General features: G+C 46.1%; 1 protein-coding gene, 2 non-coding genes and 1 pseudogene across 3 annotated transcripts; 1 reads left to right on the top strand and 3 right to left on the bottom strand.

The window, feature by feature from the left end:
* Positions 1-235: 235 nt before the first annotated feature.
* On the top strand, positions 236-22,291 carry C1QTNF2 (C1q and TNF related 2). The gene is made up of 3 exons (XM_061424239.1): positions 236-351; positions 18,719-18,971; positions 21,523-22,291. Exons 2-3 carry the CDS (start codon positions 18,728-18,730, stop codon positions 22,134-22,136), a joined length of 858 nt encoding a protein of 285 aa, XP_061280223.1. The 5' UTR covers positions 236-351; positions 18,719-18,727; the 3' UTR covers positions 22,137-22,291.
* On the bottom strand, positions 3,046-6,467 carry LOC133252154 (glycine cleavage system H protein, mitochondrial-like; annotated as a pseudogene).
* LOC133252268 (U6 spliceosomal RNA) lies at positions 11,788-11,890 on the bottom strand. Its single transcript, XR_009737881.1, has one exon. It is a non-coding gene; the product is annotated as a U6 spliceosomal RNA (small nuclear RNA).
* On the bottom strand, positions 14,288-14,360 carry TRNAG-CCC (transfer RNA glycine (anticodon CCC)). Its single transcript has one exon. It is a non-coding gene; the product is annotated as a tRNA-Gly (tRNA).
* Positions 22,292-26,118: the final 3,827 nt, after the last annotated feature.

The following is a 26,118-nucleotide window of genomic DNA, read 5'->3' as shown; positions in this document are numbered from 1 at the left end:
CACAGGCCTCATTAGACATGTGCCACATACCCACACCCTTGCAAACGCCTGGATAAGGATCACTCTTCTGCACAGAAATCTTCAAATGCACTGACAAGTTCTACGCACAGAACGATCCATCGACACAATCAAGTTGTCACAGGAGCTGAAAGGTTTTTCCAACCAAAGCCCAAGAGCGCGCGGCCGCTCTGCGGGCCGGCCCACGTGACCGGGTGGAAAAGTCTCCCGCCCATGACGGGATGGGAAAAGTATGCCTGGGGCGGGCGCCGGCTGAGCTGCAGCAGCGGGAGGCGGGACGGCCCAGAGCTTCGTGGCTGCAGACGCCCCTGGACGTGGCCGGCGGCGGTGAGGGTAAGTGTCCACACGCGGTCCGCCCAGCCCGCACCTCCGCCGCCCTCCGGCAGGGACATTAAGTGCGGGCAGGGATGGGGAGAATACGCAGTGACTGCGGGGATAGGAAGTACGAGGGAGGGAACCGCCAGCAGGCCGGGCAACCCCCGGATTCCTGGCTCTCGTCCTCTGCCTTATAAATTACAACATGAATTGACATTTACTGAGCGCTTACAGAGCCTGTGGCAGGATCTGTGCTCAGTGGTTTTCTTGATAGTAATGGTAATAGCTCGACCGTTTGTGGAGCGCTTATTTTATGCCAGGCCCTGCCAGCATCATTTCCATGACAACACGTTATGCCCACCTGCAGAAGGGGCACCGGGTTCAGAGACAATAACGACTTGCTCAAGTTACACAGCTAGTCGTTGGTGGTAAAAGGATTTGAACCCTGGTAAGTCTGAACCCAATACCTGAGCTAACGATCATAGTTACCTATCAAGTGCATTATTTCATTGATTCTTGACATTGCATTAATTAAATATATCATACAGATGGGCAAGCTGAGATATGCAACCAGCAAGCTGAGATATGCACTCAGTTCTTCACGGCGCTCTTCACTCTCCCTCCCCACTGCCTCTCTCCAAGCCTTGTCTTATTTACTTTGTTCTTATTTCTCCATCCCCACTGCCACTGCCCCTTTCTGGGACTGCTCCTCTCAACTAAACAGTGGCACTGCCCCCCTGCAGCCTCGCAGCTCAGGTCAGTCCTTTGCACAACCTCAGTGCAATTCTCCTCTCCCTTTGACTGAAAAACTCCCCTGTGTGGAATCCTTCAAGGGTCCCCTCCTTAGACTTGCCATCTCCCAGGGACCCCACTGAACCAGCAGCAACTGTCCTATATCTGTCAACCCAAAGCTGATGCTCAGCTAGCATTGTTCAAAATCCTCTCTGTTCCTCCATTCTGCCCTCCCACCTACACAGCTCTCCTCTGATTCATTCTGTTGTCTGGTAATCATATCCATTACGTCCACTTTCAACTGCCCCTCTGCAACCCCTCCACACTTCTCACACCCTCCCTACTGCCCTTCATGCTAATACATCCAGTGCAACACACGCTTCCTTTCTCGCCAGATGTCTGACTTCTCCACATTCCCTAGCAAGGACACAACCTTGCCTATCTTCCAATCCTCAAGCCTTAGGGTTACCTTTTGTTTTAAATGACACAAAACTAACAACATTTATCTTAAGAAATTCACACAGTATATAAAGGTGAAAACTGAAAAGTAAAAACCCACATACTCTTTCCCAATTCTGGGAGGTAAGCCCTTTAACAAGATGTGTGTCCTTGCAGAAATTTCATTATATATATAAAATCTGTCTATATATACATACATATAGATATACATATCTATTTATCTCTTGTTTAACTCAAAGAAAAGGCATATTTGACATCCCCTGCTGCAACTTGCTTTTTCATCTTTCTGTATCTGCATATACTTTGTTCCTGTGTATAGTGTGGCATTACACAAATGAATTTTCTTTCACAAGTCTGGGGCATCTTGAAAGCCACTCGCCTCCATCAGATATTCAGCGAGTTCCCCCAGGAAGTTACTTCTTTCTCTGCACATCCCTCCATTCTTCCCTGTCTTGCTGTTCCTCCTCTCATCTTCACCTGCAGACTGGACATAGATGACTGGACCTTCTCTGCCACAGTCCCAGGCTCTGATGCTTTCTACTCCCAAATGCTCATTATGGGCAGCACAGTCCCTGTGTTACTCATAGCTTCCCCCACTTTCCCCCAGGTCAAAGGCCTGCCAAGTTGGCACTGCCTCCGTGAGATAAACTGCTGCATAAGTCAGATTTCTGTTAATCAAGTTCTAATCTAGGTTTCACTTGTGAAGGGAATCCTATGCCAAATATTTTTTCAAGAAAATAATCTTCCTTTGGACTTGTGCATTGCTGTAACTGGCTTATACCACACACACACACACACACACACACAGCTGTCCAGTTAGTTAAGGCTTGGGTTCTGTCCCAGCTTTGACCTGGGAAAAATGAGTTCACTTTTCTGAGCTCTGTATTCTTTCCTGCCTATGGGGATGACAGAACCAGCCTCTTAGAAGTTTGGGGGAAATGAAAGGAGAAAATGAACACGAGAGCTTTGAAATATAAACACACAACTTATATGGAGAACACATATGGAGAATACCCTCTTCCTCTAGATCAGGGGTTGCAAACTCATATGCCAACAGGGACCATGCATGATACGTAAGTGAACAGGATGCATAGCATTTAGGAGTGGTGAGGACTGGACACTGAAGAACGTAGGTCCTTGGTATTAGTTTGCTAGGGCTGTCTTAGCAAAGTAACACAACTGGATGGCTTAAACAACAAAAATGTATTTTCTCACAGTTCTGGAAACTAGAAGTCTATGATTAAGGTGATCGCAGATTTGATTTCTTCCAAGGCCTCTCTCCTTGGCTTGCAGATGCCTACCTTTTGACTGTGACCTCGCATGGTCATCCCTTGGTCTGGGTGTTGTGTCCTAACCTCCTTTTATTATAAAGATATTAGTCATATTGGATTAGGACTCATCGATATGACTTTGACATTAATTACCTCTTTAAAGATCCTGTCTCTAAGTACAGTCCCACTCTGGGATTCCAGGGGTTAAGACTTCAACACATGAATTTTGGAGAAACACAGTTCAGCCATAATACCTTGTCCAAGAGGCAGTCAGTTGGTGCCCTGCCAGAATGTTGCCAGGTCCTTCAGATCCTGAAAAACAGCTGGAAATCTTTTTTTGTTTCAAACTAGTTTATTTAGGCGTTCCATTTTCAGTCCTCAATAGATTTTGTGTATTTCTCATATACTTCTTCACTCATTAGTTCATCTATTTCTGAAGGGTTATGGAGTGTCATCTTGATCAGCCAACCATCTTCATAACAAGTTTTGTTAACAAGTCCTGGATTTGCTGCTAGAGCTTCATTAATTTCAGTTACTTCTCCTGATAGAAGAGAAAAGAGTTCCCTAACAGCTTTCACAATTTCTAAAGCACCAAATTCCTGGTTTTTTCAGTTTTGTCCCCAATTCAGGCAGACTACAATAAACTCCCAAAACTTCCTGTGCAAAACTGCTGATTGCCACTGATCCAACACCATTTTTCTGTTGTTACCCATTCATGTTTTTCTATGAATTTCCACACTGTCTTCAGAGCGGGGTCCCCAGGACCATGGTGGGCAGGGCACGTTGGGTGCAGAGATGGTGCGCAGGCAACGGACCACAGCCTGAACACTCCGCACCGGCTGCTCACAGTGCCACGTTTGCAGGGCTGCCTGGAAATCTTTTTTTTAACTGAAATACAACTGACTTAGGATATTCGTTTCAAATGTCTAACACAGTGATTCAATATTTTTACCACTACAAAATAATCACAATAAGTCTAGTTATCATGTTACTATAAAGTTTATTACAATGTTATTGACTATGTTCCCTAGGCTGCACGTTACATTTCTGTGACTTATTTATTGTGTAACTGGAATTTTTTATCTCTTACTCTCCTTCACCTATTTCAGCCATGTCTCCTCTGCCTCCCCCCAGCAAACATGTTTGTTCTCTGTGTCTATGACTCTGTTTCTGTTTTGTTATGTTTTTCTTTTCTTTTTTAGATTCCACGTGTAAGTGAAAATCATATGGTATTTGATTTTCTTCTCTGGCTTATTTCTTGTGAAATAAAATCCTCTGTGTTCATTCTAGGTCTATCTATGTTGTCACAAATGTCAAGATTTCATTCTTTTTCATGGCTGGTAATATTCTATATCTTCTTTATCCATTTATCTATCAATGGACACTTAGGTTGCTTCCATATTTTAGCTATTGTAAATAGTGCTACAGTGAACCTAAGGGTACACATATCTTTTCAAATTGGTGCTTTTGTTCTCTTCATATAAATACCTAGAAGTACAATTTCTGGATCATATGGAAGTTCCACTTTTAATTTTATTAGGAACCTCCTTACTGTTATCCACAGTGGCCGCACCAATTTACATCCCTGTCCACAATGTACAAGGGTTCCCTTTTCTCCCCATTCTGTCCAACATTTACATGTTGTCTTTTTGATAACTGCCATTCTGGCAACTGTGAGATGATATTGTGGCTTAGATGTGCATTTCTTTGATGATTAGTGATATTGAGCATCATCATGTGTCTATTGGCCATCTTTGGAAAAATGTCCATTCAGGTCCTCTGTTCATTTTTCATCAGGTTTGTTTTTGTTAGCGTGTTTGTTTTGCTGCTGAGTTGTACGAGTTCTTTGTATACTGTGGATATTAACCCTTTATCAGATATATTGTTTGCAAATATTTTCTCTTGTTCAGTTGGTTGTCTTTTCATTTTGTTGATAGTTTCCTTTGCTATGCAGAAGCTTTTTAATTTGATGTAGTACTATTTGTTTATTTTTACTTTTGTTGCCTGTGGCTGAAGAGACATACTAAAAAAATTATTGCTCAGAGTGATGTCAAAAAGCATACTACCTATGTTTTCTTCTAGGAGTCTTATGATTGCAAGTCCCACATTTAAGTCTTTAATCAATTTTGAGTTTATTTTTGTATATAGTATGTGAAAGTGGTTCAGTTTCTCAACATCAAGTTTGAAGAGGCTGTCTTTGTCTCATTATATGTTCTTGCCTCCTTGGTCATAGATTAATTGACCATACAAGTATGGGTTTATTTCTGGGCTCTTTATTCTGTTCCATTAATCTAAGTGTCTGTTTTTGTGCCAGAGCCACACTGCAGCTTTGTAGTATTGTTTACAATCAGGGAGCATGATACCTTCAGCTTTGTTCTCCTTTTTCAAGATTGTTTTGTCTATTTGGGGTCTTTTGTGTTTCCATGCAAATATTAGAATCATTTGTTCTAATTCTGTGAAAAATGCCATTAGTATTTTGATAGAGATTGCACTGAACCTGTAGATTACCTTGGGTAGTATAGTCATCTTAACAATATTAATTATTTCATCCATGAGCACTATATATATTTCCATCTGTTTCTGTCATCTTTAATTTCTTTCATCAAAGTCTTATAGTTTTCTAAGTACAAGCCTTTTACCTCCTTGGTTAGATATGTTCTGTATTTTACTTTGAAATCTTGATTTTAACATAAATTTTACATTGGCAACAATTTCAAATTGTTTATTTAAAAATAAATAAATGAATGAATGAAAGCACAGTGCAGTCTGTGGTTTGCATAAGGCCATTGATAAGCCAGTTGGTCACCTATTGTCTAGATTATAACTTCATCAGTGGCAGGACCATCTTCCACAGCTCTCAGCCAGAAGTCCTTGCACATTGCAATCTCAACAAAAAGCTGATCATTGAATGACTAAATTCCAATTTTAGATCCTTGTTTAAAGTAGGGTACACCCATAGAAATTCTGCACCTTTGCATTCATGCCATGCCATAAAATCCCCTCAACTGTTACAACTGCCTTCAATGCTGTTTATCCCAAAGCTCACAACTGTTCAACTCCTCACAAGGTCACTGTTCTCACCATTTTACAGATGAGGAAACAGCAGACCCAGGTCTGCTCGTTTATCCTTCTCCCATTATCTCTCTCATTGTCTTCAAATTTTATCATTATATCAGAATAATACCATTATTAATATTACTGAGGGCTTATTGTGAGCTATTCACTGAATGATCCTATTCAATATTCACAATTACTCTATAATGAGGTATGAGCAATCAAATTATTCATGGAGACATTCCTAAAGTCCTCAAATAATTCAAACTGATGTAACTCAATACTCACCTGCTGAAGGATGACAGGTATTTCTGCTTACCCATTAGAATTTCTGCTCACCTATTAGAATATCCTTGCAAGGTTCTTAACAAATTTTCACATATAAAGTAAAACAATAAATATTTTTATACCATGCTTTTTTTCAAATTTACTAATTCAAATAAGACCATACACATAGCTTTTCCTATTTCACAGACAAGAAAACTGAGAGCTTAAATAACGTAACAGAGGTCAAACAGCTAGAAAATGACTGTTAACCACTTCTTAACCACCAGTTCAGCCATGTGCTCTCAAAGGCTAGCATTGTGTCACACCTTTAAAGTTACCCTGAATGCCCATCATGGCCTGACTGGAAGTGAGTTCCTGGAAAACAGCAAGCCCAAGGAAGTCAAGGAAAACAGTTTTTTCTCCCGAACCCCTCAGAGTACAGACTTTGTTCCTCTCCCTTAGTTCCTGAATCCTCAAACATAGTCCCTTCCATACTGTTCCAAGGGATCAACTAGTTCCCAAATTGCCTTCCCCTGCCTGTGTGTGGTCCTGGATGCTCCTCAAGGGAGCCTAGATCAAAGAGAAAGGAGGAGCAAGGCTTGTTTCTCGCCTGGTCGCATAGGTATGCCAGTGGGACCCTCAGTATAACCAGACCATGTGCCCTATAAGGGAAGCACCCACATCTTTTCATCTTCAGATCCCCAATGTCTAGGCTCCAACGCAATAAGAATAAGCCACACCATTAGGCATCCTTTCCAAGAAACAGTACCAAGTATCTGCATACATGATAGCCCATTTAGTCCTCCTGTCAGTTAATGAGATCAACACTCTGACTGATTCCCCTATTTCTGTTCTGTGGAGCCTGAACCTGCCAGATGGATCAGGGGTAGGGGGCCAAGCCAGATACCCCCGTTCTTCCCTGTTGATGGAATGGCAGGAGTGAAGGCCAAGCCTCCACAGGACTCTCCTTTGGTAGCAAGAAACAGAAAAACAAACTATCTCACCTGAAAATGGATAATTTTTAGGAGAATACAGAGGCTCCAGGTGAAATGCCACAGGACTCGTGGAGGAGGTGAGGGTAATTTTTGGTTGATTCAGTTTCTGTTGGTGACAATTTTAAACAAGGTCTGAATTTTTGTATCATGTTTCAACTCCATCATCAAAAAAAAAAAAAAATCCATCACCTTGTTTGCTTTTCAGAAGGACAGAATAGGCAATGCTTTTATATCTCTTCCCCTATCCCAGGCCTTACTCTAGGCAAGTTAAATCCTTATAAAAACCTTCTAAGGTAGGTACCATTATTATCATCCCCATTTTGGAGTGGGGAGGAGGATGAGGGAGGGAGCATAAGTAACCTGCAGAAGGACCCACAGCTAGTGGCCAGTGCTGCAAGTGTGAAATACACACTGGGCCTCAAAGACTTAGTGGTAATTAAAGAATGTAAAATGCCTCAACAACTTTTACACTGACTACATGTTGAAATGATGGTATTTGAGATATATGGGGCTAAATACCATGAAAATTAATTTCATCTTCTTCTTTTTATCTTTCTCACCTGGCGGTGAAACCAATTAAAAAGACACATGTGACTCATATCCTCCTCCTATTGGGCAGCCCTTTGGAAGGCCACTTGGAGGGCAGAACTCAGTAGAAGCTGAACACTTTCGGGCCTTCTCGCCCGTCCTCACACCCTATACATCAGCTGCCTGCTTCTCTCCCTACGGTCTTTGGTCTCCAGGGCAGAGAAAGCCGTGGGTAGCACTGAAACCAGACGGCTTTGGCTTCAGCCGCCTCAGAGTCTGACTCCAACAGCTGAGGTCCCATGTGAAGCAGCCTCGGGCCCAGAGAGCGGGCTGCACGCCCACCACATGTCACGTGCATTGGTGTGTAAGAGATTGGCTCTATCTGTCAGAGACTAGAACTTGGTGGCATACTGCAGTGCCTGCCAGGCTGACTTTCGGTGTGCAGTCAGAGTTCCAGCTGAGGCAAATCTCGCGATATCTGGCTCCTAAGCCTCGTTAGGTCACGCTTTGTGGCTGGATCCTTTTTATTCTCTGCTGCTGCTGCTAAGTCGCTTTAGTTGTGTACGACTCTGTGCTAGACTGAGCCAAAAACGGGCAGAGGGTGGGAGGAAAAAGCCGCAGATCAGATATTTTCGGAGGTCTCCTGGCAAGTGGGCCCCATGACTTTTAATCCTTTGTGTTTAGACTCGGTGCTGCAGTGTTTCCACATGGGCATCCGTCTCCAGATACGAGGAAAAAGAGACCTCGTTCCGTGAGCCCTGTGGGAGGATCGGCAGCCAGCTCCTCTCTCTTCCCATCGGGCCTCTCTTCAGCTTCTCAGAGAAGCTGTTTCCAATTTGCTTCTTGGAATTCAGGGAGGGCATGGGATGTTTTTCATCATGGAATTTTCACTCCCATCAAAGCGAATTTTCAGCGAGCAAGCCCCACCCCATTCCCACCACCAGCCCTCTTCTTTCAACTGCAAACACAGGGAGAATTGCCTGGCCGGGTCAGAGTCAGGTGTCCTCCCCTGAAGCGTTCCGGGGGCTTCTGCTGGGAGGTCAGGATGGTGCTGCTGTTAGTTCCACTGCAGTTGGTGGCAGTTACTGTTTTAAACAAGGCTCTAACTTTTGTATCATGATTTGCTTTCAACTTTGGTTATCTTATTAAATTCTCAGAAGAACCTTGTAAGGCAGCCAGGGTGAGGGTTGTGATGTCCATCTTACAGGTGAGGAAGTGGAGGCCCAACTAAGAGGAAATGACTTTCCCAAAGCCACATGGCCAGTGAGTTACAAAACTAGGACGGGCACCCACCTCTTCTGAATCCAAGACCAGTGGTCTCCTTGGGTTTCCTCAGAGGCCAAGTGTGGCTTTGTCATCCTTTTGCTCCTGTTGCTCTTTTATTACATACGAGTGACTATTTCATTCAAGGCTGTTGAACAGCTGAGCTGAGCTCTGGGCACTGGTGACATAACAGAGAGCAAGATAGGCAGGGCCTCTCTATTCCTGGACCTTCCACTCTAGGGGGAAGACAGAGCAGAAAGTTAATGAGCCAGGAAACAAAAAATACATAATCACAACTTGGGCCAAGTGCTTTGGAAGGAAGAGCAGGGTGGTCTGAGCAAACAGGCAGGGGTGGGCCTCTCTGAAGAGGCGTGAGCCCTGAGACGTGAAGCATGAGGCAGGCAGCTATCTGAAGGCTTCCAAGGGAAGGCAGTTAGGCAGAGTTCAGAGTTCTCTTCAGCTGCTGAACTTTTTACTCTGTCACACTTGGGGCTAGACGCTTTGAATACATTAGCTATTATTCTTGCGCAAACTCCATGAGTTGAGTATACTGTTATTCCCTTTGGATAGTTGAGGAAACTAAGTGACTGCTTCCTATAGCTACTAGCACTGAGTGAAACACCACCACCTGTCAGTGTGACCTGGTATCTAACAGGTCAAATTTATTTGAGCACAATTTATATCTTCCAGTCTCCAAGGAAGATCGTGCGAAACTCAGACTCAGCAGCCTCAAGGCCCGGACAAGTGTCTCTGGAGTTTGCACTGGCAGCCACATTCAGGTAGAGGCAGTGAGAGACCCATGTCCCCGCTGCTGGCCCTTCTCACGTCACTTTGTGAATAGAGGGCCCTTGGGAATGAAGCAGGGGTTGTGTCCTGAGGACCATGAACAAGAGCAGGGAGGAGGTCCTGACGGTGGACCTCAGGCCGAGGCCCTTTAGCTCCTACTGTTTTCCTAGAACACATGGCTTTATGATTCATTAACTACTTAACTGAGAGATGAGGAACCCAGGGACTGAGCAAATTAAAACCAGACTGAAGAACTTCATCCAAGTTCAGCACCTCATGATTCCATTTTAGGGGCTGAACCAACTAATATTGTTTTCCCTTCGGCAGGAAAATTACCATGCAGCCTTCCCTGTTCAACTCACACTACCAAGGACAATTTAGGAACTAAGAGAGTTTTTTTTTTAAAGATGAGGAAGGGGACTTCCCTGGTGGTCCAGTGGCTAACGCTCCACACTCCAAATGCAGGGGCCCTGGATTCAATCCCTGGTCAGGGAACTAGATCCCGCATGCTGCAACTAAGACCCAATGTGGCCAAATAAATAAGCAAATAAAAGATAAGGAAGGACCAATACTTTTTTTTCTTATCAGTTGAACAGATATTTATGGAGGATCTGCCATGTGTAAAATATTCTGCAAGCCTTCTCCCCAGAGGAGGGGTGGAGCCCTGTGCTCTATGAGGTGAAAAAGAAGGTGGTGGAACAGAGCTTGCAGACCAAGGGGTGGGTTAGAGCTTGGCCTGAAGGGGAGGGGAGTGTAGGAAGAGAGGGGACTAGCCTGGGTTAGGATGGAAGCAGGGGGCCATTTCCTTTAGGTCTGCATCAGGGGTTCCAATATTTGCTCTTTGCAGCCACTGGAGTGAGACTGTCTAGAAAGTGATGTGGCTGAGCTACATTTGTAAATGATCCCTCTGGCTTGGGCAGGCAAATGGCCATCAGGGGAGCAAGAGACCTGGGCAGAGGCGCTTGCCAGCTGTAAGCCAGGAATGAGCTGATGGTGTTTGGGGGAGGTGCTTTGTGCACCCTCATCTCTTGGTTCAGCCCCTGGGAACATCCCATTGACATTCCAAAGGGGCATCCCAATGGTGGGATGTCAGGGCTCAGAAGACTGCTCCTAATCACCTTGGCTAAGCCATGTACGGGCCTCTCAGAAGACAGGAGTTTCCCGCAAATGTCGATCTCAAATATCCTGAGGGAGAAAAAGCATCACTTTTACATGTTCCAAATCACGTATTTTATATATGTGTGTATGTTTGGCATGTGTGTCTGTGTTTGAAATGATATAATAAAAAGATATCAAAGAAATTTCTCTATTGCTGTGCGTGGCTTTGGCCTGTGCTTGCTATGATTTGGGATATTTAGGAAGAAAAATCCAAGAAATGCTGACTTAATGGAAAGCATTTGGGCATTAGGGTCAGCCAAACCCAAATTCAAATATAACTTCTGCCACGAACTAGTTGTATAAACACGAGCAAATTCGCCTCTCTGAGTTCAGTTTCCTCTTCTATAAATCAGAGAGGGAGAAAAAAGAAATAGCAGAGAAGGAAACAAGGTGTAGTACATTACACATCGTCTCCAGAGCCCGTCAGACTTGGGTTCAAATATTCTCCCCAGAACTCAAATTGTGTGATTTGGGGTAAATCATTTCATTTCTCAGAGCCTCTGTTTCTTCTGATGAAAAGTGAGACAGTAAGTTTACTGCTTTGTAGGGCTTATTGTAAACTTCAAATAAAATAATCCCAGTAAAGAGCTTTGCACAGTGCCAGGAACTTGTTAGGTGTCCAGTTAAGTCAGTTTGCCTATGTCTCAGTTTCCCTCTCTGTAACCAATCAGGTTGGATTGGATGGTCCCTTGGGGCTCTCCTCAAGTTTGTAATTCTAAATTTTTAAAATATATTTATGTTTAATTTGAGGATAACTGCTTTACAATGTTGTGTTAGTTTCTGCCATACATCAACATGAATCAGCCATAGGTACACATATGTCCCCTCCCTCTTGAACCTCCCTCCCACCTCCCACCCCATCCCTCCCCTCTAGCTTGTCACAGAGCACTGGGTTGAGCTCCCTGTGTCATATAGTAAATTCCCGCTGGCTATATATTTTTAAAAATAGGGAACACTTCATAGATTTGCATGTCATCCTTGTGCAAGGGCCATGCTAATCTTCTCCCTATAGTTCCAATTTTAGTATATTTGCTGCCAAAGCGAGCACCTATATTTATTTTAAAAACTCAGCAAGAGTTCACTTGTCTGGATGCCTGGGCACTTGTCCATTCTCCAGGCACTTACCCCTAGTTTTTTCACCACTGTGGTGTGGAGAGTAGGCTGGGAGCAGGGCTGTGTAGAGCTGGTTGTTTTGGAGGTGCCCCAGAGGAAAGGAACCTCTCCTCTCCTTCCCTCTGGGTTTGGAGTCAGAACCTAGTCTCCCTGCCTCTATTTCCAAAACAGTTGCTGGCTGGAGCTGCAGGAACCTTCAGGCTCCAGCTCAGAGAAATCCCTTCCTCCCTTCGAGTTCCAGAGCCCCACGCCTCCACCCAGCCCCTGGGGCCTGCCCTGGGCCAGCTTCACTGAGCCAGATCCCCTGCTGTCCACAGAGGCTGGAGAGCACAGACCTTGCTCCCTCTTGCCAGGCTTGTGTGTCCAGAGTAGAGATGAGAAGCAAGAGGGGAGCCAACCCAAAGCACAGGGTTCCCCTTTCACCTTTCTCTCTCTCCTCTTGCCTTCTCTCTTTCCTGCCTGTCTTGCAGACTCTCATCTGCCTGGAAGACTTGCTCCCACCTGCTTCCTTCCTTCTTTCCTCCTTCCCTCGTCCAAAATATTTGCAGGTTGTAACTTTCCAAATTATTTCAAATCTGCTTTGAGAAGTGGGTTTCTCTTCTGGGGTCCCAGATGTGCCCCAGCTCACAAGTAACACTAAGACCAGTTTTGCAAGACTCTCGTCAAGCAGACAAGGGAAAGAGATGGAGATTCCTGGAGCCTGGGGAATCTAGGACACAGTTTTCCAAAAGTACATCAAACATGTAAGCTTCCACCCCGTTTCCTAAGTCTGCCTCCCATCTCTACCAGTAACTACACAGCCCATGTTGAGCACAGGAGACACCAGAAGACAGCAGCTTAATTAAACTGCCCCTTAATTTTGGCCTCCCTCTGCTCTTTTACAGGGATTTCCCTATAGCTCAGATGGTAAGGAATCTGCCTGCAATGCAGGAGACCCAGGTTTAATCCGTGGGTCAGGGAGATGCCCTGGAAAAGGAAATGGCAACCCACTCCAGTATTCTTAGGTACTATAAAGCTCCTCTATAGGGTTTCCCAGGTGGCGCTAGTGGTAAAGAACCCGCCTAGCAATCCAGGAGACATAAGAGTTTGATCCCCAGGGTCGGAAGATCCCTTGGAGGATGGCATGGCAACCCACTCGAGTATTCTTGCCTGAAGACTCCCATGGACAGAGGAACCTGAAGGATTCCAGTCCATAGGATCGAAGAGTCAGACACAACTGAAGTAACTTAGCACGCATGCCCCTTTATAATTTAGCCAGTGAAGGTGTTGCAGAAACCAGCACTCGAGAAACCAAGCACCACACTTGGAAAGTTGGAGAACTCAGGTTTATCATGCTGGAGGGTCCAGAGGAGTTAACACTGCAAGCTCTGAGCCCTGAACAAAGGGGTTACAGAGGTTTTTAATACATGGACAGGCGTGATTAAGCAGGTTTTCGGGTTTGCAGGGGTTAGGGCGACGGCAAAGAGCAGGACAAGGGTGAGTGAGATAAGCTCCAGTTCCTAGTATTGTGAGTCCCCACTTTCTGAGACCTACATGATCTAGACTTTGCAAGGAGCAAGTTGAGTTACAGAGGCAGAAGGAGAAGGAGGTAAAATTTTAACTTTTCCTCTTCAAAGGTGCTCCCCCTGGCAGTCTACTCCTAGGTAATCTGCTCTTCAATCATCATTCAAAAGTGAGGCTTCCTCCTGTCCCGCAGTGGAGCTGTGATGCTGGCTGGGACACCTTAGCTCACCTCTTTCCAGATTGAAGGAAGGAGCAGAAGAAGCACTAATTGGACAGATGGTTCCTGTTTCATGGCTGAGACAGGGCTAAGCTCCCCTGGACCCGGCAGACACGGATGATGTCTCTTTCTTGGGTGTACCTTCTTGGGCGTTCCCAAGTTAAGCCCTCTGACTGTAACAACTGTGAAGCAGTCCGTCACACTTTCATTTTGCAGGCAAGTCCAGGCTTCTTATTTTTAGATAACCCTGCATGATTATCCCTGCTGGGCCTCTCACTTCCTGTCCTGGTCCCTCTGGCCCAGGCTGGCTCCTACTGCAGAATGTCTGGTACCTTCTGTGTACCAAGGAGGGTGAGAAGGCAGTCTGCTCCCTCCCTGTGCCCCAGAGAGCTCTCTTCCTCCTTCCATTTGGCAGGCAGCTACTCTGCCAGCGGCCAACTTGGCATGCAGTCCTCAGATGCATGTCCACAGCTCTCCCCCTCCCAGACTCAAGAGTGGCACTTTAAAAAATATATATTTACTTATTTGGTTGTTCCAGGTCTTTGTTGTGGCTTTCGAGATCTTTAGTTGCAGTATGTGAACTCTTAGCTGCAGCATGTGGGATCTAGTTCCCTGACCAGGGATCCAACCTGGGCCCTCTGCATTGGGAGAACAGTATCTTAGCCACTAGACCACCAGGGAATTCCCAAAGCTTGCCTTTTAAAATCCAAGAGTGCCCAGAGTCATGGAATGAGCTCTCAAAACTGTTCCTTTGGATTTCCCTGTGGTTCAGTGGTTAAGAATCTGCTTGTCAATGCAGGGGTCACGGGTTTGATCCCTGGCTCAGGAATATCCCTCATGCCATGGGGCAGCTAAGCTCCTGCACCACAGCTACTGAGCATGAACTCTAGAGCCACAACTCCTGAACCTGCTCCGCAACAAGAGAAGCCATCACAATGAGAAGCCTGTGAATTGCAATTAGAGAGTAGTCCGGGCTCGCTGTGACTACAGTAAGCCTGTGCATAGCAATGAAGACCCAGTGCAGCCAAAAATAAGTAAATAAATAAAAAGAAAGAAAAAGAACTTTAAAAACAAAACGACAAAAAAGGCTCCTCCTTTGTCAGTTCTTCACTTTGGCCTGACCCCCCAATTGAGCATACAATATGTCCTCGCATATGTCCTGGTGCCCAGATGAAAATATGGATTTTTAACACTCTTTCTATCACCTACTAAGTCTTTCTTTGCATCGTCTCCAAATGACTAGATCCCCAGAGCTAACTTGTGCCCTTGTTGAGTCCCTTTCCTCACATCGAGCCACAGGCCTTCCTTGCACCCCAGCAGATGCTCTATCCCAGGGTGTCTGGCACCATAGTCCTGTCTGGGGGTCTCCAAGGTTTCCAAATTGCACAAAATTTCATAAGAATGAGTGTGCACTGCCACAGATGACAGTGTTCTTCATTGAAAAGGGATATTAGGAAGGGGTATGGAGACATGAAAGATATACTGTCAGCAAACTGAAATCTTTTTTCTTTACTTAATTAGGATTACAGAAATTGAAAAGATAATAACTTTGTTACTACATGTTATTTAAGGCAAGTTAGGTTCTAAAGTGTCTGGTTCTAAATCATCTCTCCCTGGCCAGGGACGCTTCTTCTCTGAGGTCCAGAGAAGGAAAGTGACTGGTGCAAAGTCACCAGGTTGGTGAGCACAGAGCTGAAACTAGAGCAGCTCCCCGAGTTCCAGCACCATCTCCACTCCTCTTCCCGGCAGGGGAGGCCTGGTCGTCTCTCCTCTTCATGTGTTCCCAGGGTTAAAGATTTGGAGGGGCCAGGAGGAGGGGCAGAGTCAGCCTAGGTCCAGAGCAAGCGCAGAGGTCTGGACAGGCTCCCAGGCCCCAGGCAATGCAGGATGCGAAGGGAGACTGAGGGCCCAGGAGGGAAGTGTGAGCCTTGACCGTGAGACCTGAGCAGTGTTTCAACTTTACTGCCAGCCCAATGGCTGCAGGAAGCCCTCTCATGCTTGAAGGCTCTGATGAAGTGGTCGAAGTTTATGTGGGAACAGAGAAGCCAGCAAGGCTTCGCATCTGTTAAGAGAGGGCAGAGTGGAGTCTCAGAGTCTCAGTCAGCATCAGAGGTGAAAGGACCTTAGAAATCATCTAGTCTGTATGTGTGCTAAGTTGCTTCAGTTGTGTCCAACTCTTGTGACCCCCACCATGGACTGTAGCCTGTCAGACTCCTTGGTCCAAGGGATTCTCCAGGAAAGAATACTGGAGTGGGTTGCCGTGCCTTCCTCCAGAGAATTGTCCTGACCAGGGATCAAACCCGTGTTTCTGGTGTCTCCTGCCTTGGCAGGTGGGTTATTTACCACTAGCGCCACCTGGGAAGCCCAAGTTGCAGTCAAATGGGTCCCTGGACCACCACCTTCAGCATGCCTCAAAGTACCTCAAATCCTCCAGCCCCAACACAGACCTACTGAACCATAAACTCTGGGGGTTGGGCCCAGAAATCTGGGCTTAGACAAGCCCTCCAGTTGAATCTGATGCACACTCAACCCCTTATTTTTAGTAGATTTTTAAAAATGTTTTATTTTTATTTTTGGCTGTGCTGAGTCTTCATTGCTGAGTGTGGACTTTCTCTAGTTGCGCCTTTTGAAGTGTGTCCCTATGAGAAAAGACCCTGGGACCAAGGACAATTTTATTTCAGAGAGATGCACTGAGTTCTGGGTCTTCCTCAGTGATTAAAGCATGAAGGCCTAAAGATAGATGGTGTTTGCCGAGTCACACAGGAAGAGGAAGGGCTGGTCCCCCAGGGTGTCTGGGAAGGTCACCTCCTTGGTACACAGGCTTCGCATTTTCTGGCTTATCATGTTTTCGAACATGGGATCTAGGGTGTGCTGGCTTCAGTAGCTATGGCACGTGGGCTCAGTAGTTTCTGCTCGAAAGCTCTAGAGCCCAGTCTCAGTAGCTGTGGCCCACGGGCTTAGTTACCCTATGGCATGTAGAGTCTTCCTAGACCAAGGATTGAACCCACATCCCCTGCTTTGGCAGGCGGACTCTTAACCACTGGACCACCAGGGAAGTCCTCCAATCCCTTATGTTTCAGGGCATAGAAACTGAGGCCCAGAGAGGGAAAAGGGCTTACCTAAATTTACAAAGCCAGCTACCACTTCAGAGCCCATCCTAGAGGCAGAAAGTCTTGCTTAGAATATTCTCCCTCCTAGGGACAATATTTCATTCCTAGGAGAGAAGCTATTCATTGCAAAGTGACTGAGTCAGTTTGTCGCGAGATCTTGAACAAGTGGCTTATTTCTGCTCTGGGCCTTTGCTTTGGCATCTTCCCGGACAGGGGCTGGGGTAGATAATCTCTGGTCATGTAACACTCTGGTGTCTGGTATGATCATGTCGCCACTGTCCCAGCCTTAAGAACATGGCATGAAATTAAGACTTATCGAGACTTGCAAAATGTCCCCCAAAATTACATCCCACACTTCTTATCCAGGAAGCTACTGTAGGAGAGTGAAAAAAATAAAATAAAAGGAAGGCATGCATTTGTAAAGTGAAGTGAAGTCGCTTAGTGGTGTCCAACTCTTTGCAACCCCATGGACTGCAGCCTATCAGGCTCCTCAATGCATGGGATTCTCCAGGAGGAATACTGGAGTGGGTTCCCATTTCCTTCTCCAGGAGATCTTCCCAACCCAGGGATTGAACCCAGGTCTCCCACATTGTAGGCAGACACTTTACCGTCTGAGCCACCAGGGAAGTCCAAAGCAGAAGATAAAACACAGGAGACAAAGAGAATCACCATGATGGTTATAAAGGAAAATCCTGGGCTGTAAAGTGTGTACACAAGTTGGAACGGGAGGAGGGAGGGCTCTGGGACTTACGTCTTCAGGAAAATAAATGGGAGAGGTAAATTATCTGATATATTTGATAATGTACAAATCAGTGATGTAGAAAACTAAGCAAATAAAATTATTAATATCTCCAGTAAGAAAAGTGTATATAACAAAGGAAGTATAATTATAGTATGGTGCTTAGCTTAGCAGTAAATAATAGTTATAATACTTAAAGGAGTGAATTTTGGTTTAGTCAAAAACTATGTTTAAACAGCATAAGGGAGAAAACAGGGTGATGCAAGAGGGCTGAATCCTTATCTTGAGTGATGCAAAAGGGCTGAATCCTCATCTGTCATAATAGGAATTCAAAAGGCAATGTCTGAAATTGATGGGACCTGCCTGGTGGTTCAGTGACTGGGACTCTGAGCTTTCACTGCAAGGGGCACAGGTTCAATCCCTGGTGAGGGAACTAGAATCCTGCATGCTGTATAGCACAGTACAAAAAAAAAGAAAACAAACATCTTTAAAACAGATAAAAATAAGCTACGTAAGCATGTTATCTTTTAATGTCAATTCCAGAAGAAATAGCCAAAAGAGTTTGGGGGAGGGGAGGGGGTTGATGTAGAGGATGGGTAGTGCTGAAGATCACACACGGTTTTTCATTATAAGCTTTATGTTATTACTTGACTTTATAACAATGTGAGTATATCATTTTTATTATTCTTTAAATGAAAACAAAAACAGTGTAGCCTGGAGCAAAGCACACAAGCTCTGGATCTTCATGGCCTCATTCAAATCCCAGCCTTGCCACAATAATTGCCTGCCTTAGTCACCTTGTGAACTTCTCTGAGCTCCCTTTCCCCCTCATATCTATTCGGTTAAGATGCTATGAGATTAAGTAACATGTGGAAAGCTCCTGGCCCAGGCCTGGTACACAGGGAGCCCTAAGCAGAAGAGCTGTGCCCATCGTCTGCCAGTGCTGCTCAGGCTTGCGGCACCAACACTCAGAACTGATACCTCACTTCTCACCCGCTAATGTGCTGCCCCGAGTCCTGGATGTCCAGGTGTGGGAACACTGTCCGGCTACTTGAGTGTGATGTGAGAGAGAGGGAGGAGCAGAAGTATAACCATGTCTCTCCCAGGTGCCCTCTCCTTCTCTGGACGGCTGACCTCCAGTTAGCTCCATGGCCAGACTCACCTACTCACAGCTCTCTTGCCTCCCACAGGTGGCCACCATGATCCCCTGGGTGCTCTTGGCCTGTGCCCTTCCTTGTGCGGCCGACCCACTGCTGGCTGCCTTTGCCCGTAGAGACTTCCAGAAGGGCTCCCCTCAACTCATCTGCAGCATGCCTGGCCCCCAGGGTCCACCCGGCCCCCCAGGAGCCCCAGGGCCCTCAGGAATGGTGGGAAGAATGGGCTTTCCAGGCAGAGATGGCCAGGATGGCCAGGACGGGGACCGAGGGGAAACCGGAGAGGAAGGTAAGAAGCCCAGTCCCTGTCCCTCCTGTTCCCACCCGTTGATAACATCTGACTCAAAAGGGGTTTGCAAAGTTATGAAAACTAATATATATGAATCTTATTTCCTTATAAACCAAACTAATGTCTCCTTGAAAAACAGAGTAGGAATTATCTGGCAGTCCAGTGTTTAGGACTTTCCACTTCAGGGGGCACGAGTTCAATCCCTGGTTGGGGAACTAAGATCCCATACATGGCACAGCGCGGCCAAAAAAAATTTTTTTAATTAAAAAAAAAGTGTATTCTCTGGAAAGGAACAGTGAGGCTCAAATTTCCTGTCCCTGCCCCTGCTGCACTGTTGATTTGCTCAGTGACTTTAAGCAAGTCTCCTGAAATAGTACTCAGAACTCGCTAGGTTGCAAGAAACAGAAACCCAATTTAAATAAATAAATAAATAAAAGTTTAAAAAGAAACCCAACTTATAGCCCCAAATGGAATTTATTGGCTCATACAACTAGAAAGTCCAAGAGCCAAGCTTCAGGAATAGCTGCATCCAGGAGCTCAAATATTGTCAAGGCTTTGCTTCTCTGTATATTAGCTTGGTTCTCACAAAGGTTGGAATTTATGAAATGCCCACTTGATCCATAGAGCAGTTCTCAGGATGACTGATTCTTCTTGATCACATATTCATTCTGAACCAATCACTTTGACCATAGAGGTGAGGTACCACCATTCGTCAGGACTGGGTCAAATGCCCACCCCTGGGTGTGAGTGTGCCTTGTGTGTGTGGTGAGGGCAGTTGATCACTGTGATTGACAGCCTCACTAGGACCACATTAAGCAGTGAACAGCAGTTTTCCAAAGGAAGGGGTGCCAGGCAGACAACAGACCCACTGGAGACTGCCCACTCCACCGCAGCGTCCTCCTGTCATCCCACAAAGGTTAGCACTGTCAGCCGGTTAATGCATGTCTTTCCTGGTCCCTTTCTGTGTATTTACATATATGTATACTAATACCAAACATTGCCAAGTACTTAGCATAAGCAATCTGAACATCTGAAAACTAGATGTTCAGTGAGAAAATGCTGTTTGGGAATTTATTTCCCAATTACTTAAAATAGGAAAAATTTAAATGCATTACACATTAACCCAAAACTCTAAATCACACACACACAAAAAGGCCTGCATATATACATATGAGAAGCAAAGCACCTTGTTAGGATGTAAAATATCTGCAGCATTACTTGCTGATCACCCAGTTCATAGGGTGGTTAACGGACCCTTGCTTTGTGAGCAGTGATGCTAAGACACTGCTTACACCTAGCAACCTCCAGCCGCAGGCTCCTTAATTGACATCCAGCATGTTTCCCTGATGGCTCAGCGGGTAAGAATACACTGGCAATGCAGGAGACACAGGAGACCCAGATTCAACCCCTGGATTGGGAAGATCCCCTGAGGAGGGTCTGGGAACTCACTCTAGTATTCTTGCCTAGAGAAGCCCCATGGACAGAGGAGCCTGGCAGGCTATAGTGCAAAGGGTCGCAAAGAGTCAGACATGACTAAGCATGAACATGCTTTCCAAAACATCTGCCCACCCCCCAGCTCTGCCAGCCTGCCAACAGTTTCAATTACCCATTGTGTTTGGATATGACTCCAGTTACCCGTACGTTTTGTTTAAAATGTAAAATGTTGTATTGAGTTTGGGGGACATAAATACAAGTGTTTTTATATAATCATCAGCCAAAAATACTGTGTTGAGAGAAATGCACATTATTAGAATATGGGAATTAAAAACCCAGAGGTGTTCTGCAGGCAACATTACCATGGAAATGTTCTGCAGGATACACCAAGTGTATACATCTAGCGAATGGTTACTAGGTGCCAGGCACTCAAATGTGCAAATGGGCATTGTGGTTTCCTTTGAATAAAAAAGAGTTTCTGCCACCTTCTTTTTCCACTTAACAGTATATTTTAGAGAAGTTTTCATATGGTATGTGTAAATCTGTGTCATTTTTTTAAAAACTCTGTAAAAAATTATACAGATAATTGCATATAAGGGATGGACCATAATTTTTCTCATCTCCCTTTGGATAAGCATTTAATTGTTCCTAGTTTTTGTTATTGTAAGCAATAGTGCTGTAAAAACCCGTGCCCCCATGGGCAGGGATCTCAGGCACTGGTCAAGGATTTCACTAAGGTCAATGCTTTGAAGTCAAGAGGCTTCTTACAATTCTTGTCTCAACCCATTATTAGCACAGCCTGGGGAAGGGCTGACCTGGCAGACGAACCAGACTCTTCCTTCAAAGGCAGGACAAGGGAAGGGCATGAATTGTGACAAGTTATCTTTGCCCCAATCCACATGATTCTGGAAGGCACATGTTACCATTCCCACTTTCCAGATAAGATGGGAGAAATGCCCCTGGTAATGTCATGATTTGCATCCATTTCTGTGTGACTGCACAGACTGTGTTCTTTCCTTTACCCAAAGCCTTGTGTTCTAAGGATGGAAAGCCAGAGCAAGCCCTCTGCCTAGTTCTCTGCGGTCCCCTCCATGACACCAGCTGTTCTGTCTTCCAGGTTCACCTGGCCGGACAGGTAACCGGGGGAAGCCAGGCCCGAAGGGCAAAGCTGGGGCCATTGGGCGGGCCGGCCCACGTGGCCCCAAAGGGGTCAGCGGTGCCCCGGGCAAGCACGGCACACCTGGCAAGAAGGGGCCCAAGGGCAAGAAGGGGGAGCCAGGCCTCCCGGGGCCCTGCAGCTGCGGCAGCAGCCACGCCAAGTCGGCCTTCTCCGTGGCAGTGACCAAGAGCTATCCGCGGGAGCGGCTGCCCATCAAATTCGACAAGATACTAATGAACGAGGGCGGACACTACAACGCTTCCAGTGGCAAGTTCGTCTGTGGTGTGCCGGGCATCTACTACTTCACCTACGACATCACGCTGGCCAACAAGCACCTGGCCATCGGCCTGGTGCACAACGGCCAGTATCGCATCCGGACCTTCGACGCCAACACGGGCAACCACGACGTGGCCTCGGGCTCCACCATCCTGGCGCTCAGGCAGGGGGACGAGGTCTGGCTGCAGATCTTCTACTCTGAGCAGAATGGGCTCTTTTACGACCCATACTGGACTGACAGCCTCTTCACGGGCTTCCTCATCTATGCCGACCAGGACAACCCCAGTGAGGTGTAGACGGGACAGTGCTGGGTCTCCCAGCTGCTCCTGGACTTGGGCTTCCAGCACAAGACCCCTAAACTGTTGGGAGCTGGAAGTCAGGAGCATCTAACCTCAGGCCAACCTCCTCCACCCGTTTTTCCTCCATCATTAAATCCAAGCTTTTTAATTCATTCTTCCATCTATCCATTTGCTAATTTTCTTAATAGGCACGATGTGAAAGGCACTGCGCTACACTCCAGAAGGTACCTCAGTGAACAAGACAGAGCAAGGTTCTCTCCTCATGGGGCTTACATTCTAACGGGAGAAACAATTTACAAACAAAACAACAAATAGTGTAATTATTGTACCAGGATGGGAAGGCACGTGCCGCGGTGGAGAGTCGTAGAACAGGAGACAGGGAAGTGGGTGAAATTATTTTTTTAAAGATATTGTCTTTTGGGGTTTATTTACATAAAACCTGGGCTTCCCTGGTGGCTCAGGCAGTAAAGAATCTGCCTGCAATGCAGGGGACCCGGGTTTGATCCCTAGGTCGGGAAGATCCCCTGGAGGAGAATATGGCAACCCCCTCCAGTATTCTTGCCTGGAGAATCCCATGGACAGAGGAGCCTGGCAGGCTACAGTCCATGGGGTCACAAAGAGTTGGACATGACTGAAGCGACTTAGCATGCACATAAAGTCTACAAATCTTAAATGGACAGCTCAGTGAATTTTCATGTATTTGCACACCTTGTCACCTTTGTGTAGAACAAGTACAGAATATCACCAGCTCCCCAACTCCTCAAGGCAATCTGAAGTCCCCTCCACATCAGTACATAAAGAGGTTAATTTTAAAGCTGGGCCCCGAAACCCGAGCTATAGCAAGACAAAAGGGGAGAGGGCTGTACTGGCAGAAGGAGCAGCCCCGCTGCAGGAAAGAGCTTGGCCTATCCGAGGAACCAGCTGAAGGCCAGAGGGATGAGTGAGTGAGAAAGGAGACAAGGACAAGAGATGCAAAGCCAGAAATTTATTCAGAACCTCACAGGCCACGGCAAAGAGTTCATTCTACAGTCAGATAGGGATGACCCTGAGTCTGTTCCAGGCATGACTCAAGTCAACGTCATACTTAAGTGCTTCTTTATCAGTTACAAATCGGCCCCAGGCCCACTTCTCCCTCAGTGGGGTACACGGGGTACGCCAGCCTGCCTGAGAACCACCGGGCAGACGTGAGGAGCCTATAGACGAATCTTGCCCCCGGACCAGGGGTTTCCAGCGTGCAGGGATCTGAGAGGCTGGTGCTGAGAAGGCCCCCTTCCCTCCCAGGTCGGTTACTGGAGAGGATTTTCTGATGGAGCCACAGTGCTAGCAGATTGTGCTGACTGACTTCTGGCTGGAAAAGTGGGACCAGGGGGACCCTCGGGGACAGGAAACACTGCCTGGAGTAGTCCTGGAAGGAGTGGACCCATCCATAAACAAAATGGAGTTTGCTTAAAATAATTCCATTCTTTTTGATGTATAAAATCTATGGGGCGGGGAGGGTTTGGGGCCCAAGTAGATTAGTATGTGGTTGGGACCCTCCCCAGCTCCCTGTAAAAAAGAGCCAGCTTCTGAGCTCAAGAAGCATCTTTGTCTACGAACAATTCTTTTGTCTCTTTCTTTCTTTTACTCTTTTTAAAAGAGCATCTTTAGCCACTTCCTCTCCCTTCCTCTAGGGCTGCAGATATTTGAAGGCAGGTGACAATCCTGTGAAGCCTGGGTAATAAATCCAGCCTGATAAAGGTGGGCAGGGCCCCGAAGGTCCGTGGTTGCCACTTCTGGGCCTGACCTAAGCCCATGTCCCATTAACAGCCTGCCAGGAAACCCCCAGAAAGGGTGGTAGGGATGATGGGGATCACTCAGCACTCTTTGTGGGGGTGAGGCAGAGGCATACAGAGGCCTTGTAGGACCAAAGGGCCAGGGTCTCGTCTTCCTTGGATGTGGCCCAGGGCTGCTGGAAACGGTGAGATAGGATTGCTGGGTTTGTGGCAGGTGGACAGAAGCAGGTGACACGGCTGAGGGGTCTCTGATAGTAAGGATGAGGGCTGATGTACCCCTAACACTTCTGAGGGTGCCTGCCTCCTAGGTGCCATGAGGACTTGGAGTCCTCCAGCAGGTGATGCAGGATGCAAGCCCAGTTGAGGAAGGTGTTCCAAGAAGGTGGCCTTCCCAGACATCCTGGGGCACCAGGCCCTCCTCCGAGTCTGGCTGCCTCCTGTGGGACTCGGCAAACAGCGCCTGTCTTTAGGCCCTTATGCTTTAGGCACTGAGGAAGACCCAGAACTCAGTGCAGTTCAGTTCAGTTACTCAGCCGCGTCCGACTCTTTGCCACCCCATGAATCGCAGCACACCAGACCTCCCTGTCCATCACCAACTCCCAGAACCTACTCAAACTCATGTCCATTGAGTTGGTGATGCCATCCAGCCATCTCATCCTCTGTCGTCCCCTTCTCCTCCCGCCTTCAATCCTTCCCAGCATCAGGGGCTTTTCCAATGAGTCAGTTCTTCACATTAGGTGGCCAAAATATTGGAGTTTCAGCTTCAGCATCAGTCCTTCCAATGAATATTCAGGACTGATTTCCTTTAGGATTGACTGATTGGATCTCCTTGCTGTCCAAGGGACTCTCCAGAGTCTTCTCCAATACCACAGTTCAAAAGCATCAATTCTTCAGTGCTCAGCTTTCTTTATAGTCCAACTCTCACATCCATACATGACTACTGGAAAAAACATATTTTTGACTAGGTGGACCTTTGTTGGCAAAGTAATGTCTCTGCTTTTTAATATGCTGTCTATGTTGGTCATAACTTTTCTTCCAAGGAGCAAGCGTCTTTTAATTTCATGCCTGCAGTCACCATCTGCAGTGATTTTGGAGCCAAAAAAATAAAGTCTGTCACTGTTTCCAGTGTTTCCCCATCTATTTGCCATAAAGTGACAGGACCAGATGCGAAGATCTCAGTTTTCTGAATGTTGAGTTTTAAGCCTACTTTTTCACTCTCCTCTTTTACTTTCATCAAGAGGCTCTTTAGTTCTTCTTCACTTTCTGCCATAAGGGTGGTGTCATCTGTATATACGAGGTTACTGATATTTCTCCTGGCAATCTTGATTCCAGCTTGTGCTTCATCCAGTCCAGCATTTCGCATGATGTACTCCGCATATAAGTTAAATAAGCAGGGTGACATTATGCAGCCTTGACGTACTCCTTTTCCGATTTGGAACCAGTCTGTTGTTCCATGTCCAGTTCTAACTGTTGCTTCTTGACCTGCATACACATTTCTCAGGAGGCAGGTAAAGTGGTATGGTATTCCCATCTCTTTAAGAATATTCCACAGTTTGCTGTGATCCACACAGTCAAAGGCTTTGGCATGTCAATAAAGCAGAAGTAGATGTTTTTCTGGAACCCTCTTGCTTTTTTGATGATCCAGCGGATGTTGGCAATTTGATCTCTGGTTCTTCTGCCTTTTCTAAATCCAGTTCAAACATCTGGAAGTTCACGGTTCACTGTTGAAGCCTGGCTTGGAGAATTTTAAGCATTACTTTGCTAGAGTGTGAGATTAGTGCAATTGTGCAGTAGTTTGAGCATTCTTTGGCATTGCCTTTCTTTGGGATTGGAATGAAAACTGACCTTTTCCAGTCCTGTGGCCACTGTTGAGTTTTCCAAATTTGCTGACATATTTAGTGCAGCACTTTCACAGCATCATCTTTTAGGATTTGAAATAGCTCAACTGGAATTCCACCACCTCCACTAGCTTTATTTGTAATTATGCTTGGTAAGGCCCACTTGACTTCGTATTCCAGGATGTCTGGCTCTAGTGAGTGATCACACCATCATGATTATCTGGGTCATGAAGAACTCTGCATCTTTGTGGAATAAAATTTCCCTTGGCCCCAGGGTCTTTTCTCATAAGAGACACACTTCAGAAGGCAGACATTACCAAACAGGAACAAAGCTGATCACTAGTTAAAGTGGTAAGGGCTGATTTTAAT

The sequence above is a fragment of the Bos javanicus genome, chromosome 7 (genome assembly GCF_032452875.1).
Source record: "Bos javanicus breed banteng chromosome 7, ARS-OSU_banteng_1.0, whole genome shotgun sequence".
NCBI lineage: Eukaryota > Metazoa > Chordata > Mammalia > Artiodactyla > Bovidae > Bos > Bos javanicus.
This window is presented reverse-complemented; position numbering and strand designations above follow the sequence as displayed.

What these genes read in the sequence shown, in the direction of transcription:
- C1QTNF2 (XM_061424239.1), top strand. Translation starts at nt 18,728, where the DNA reads ATGATCCCCTGGGTGCTCTTGGCCTGTGCCCTTCCTTGTGCGGCCGAC. An exon ending in AGGGGAAACCGGAGAGGAAG is followed by an intron (nt 18,972 to 21,522) that starts GTAAGAAGCCCA and finishes TCTGTCTTCCAG; the next exon opens with GTTCACCTGGCCGGACAGGT.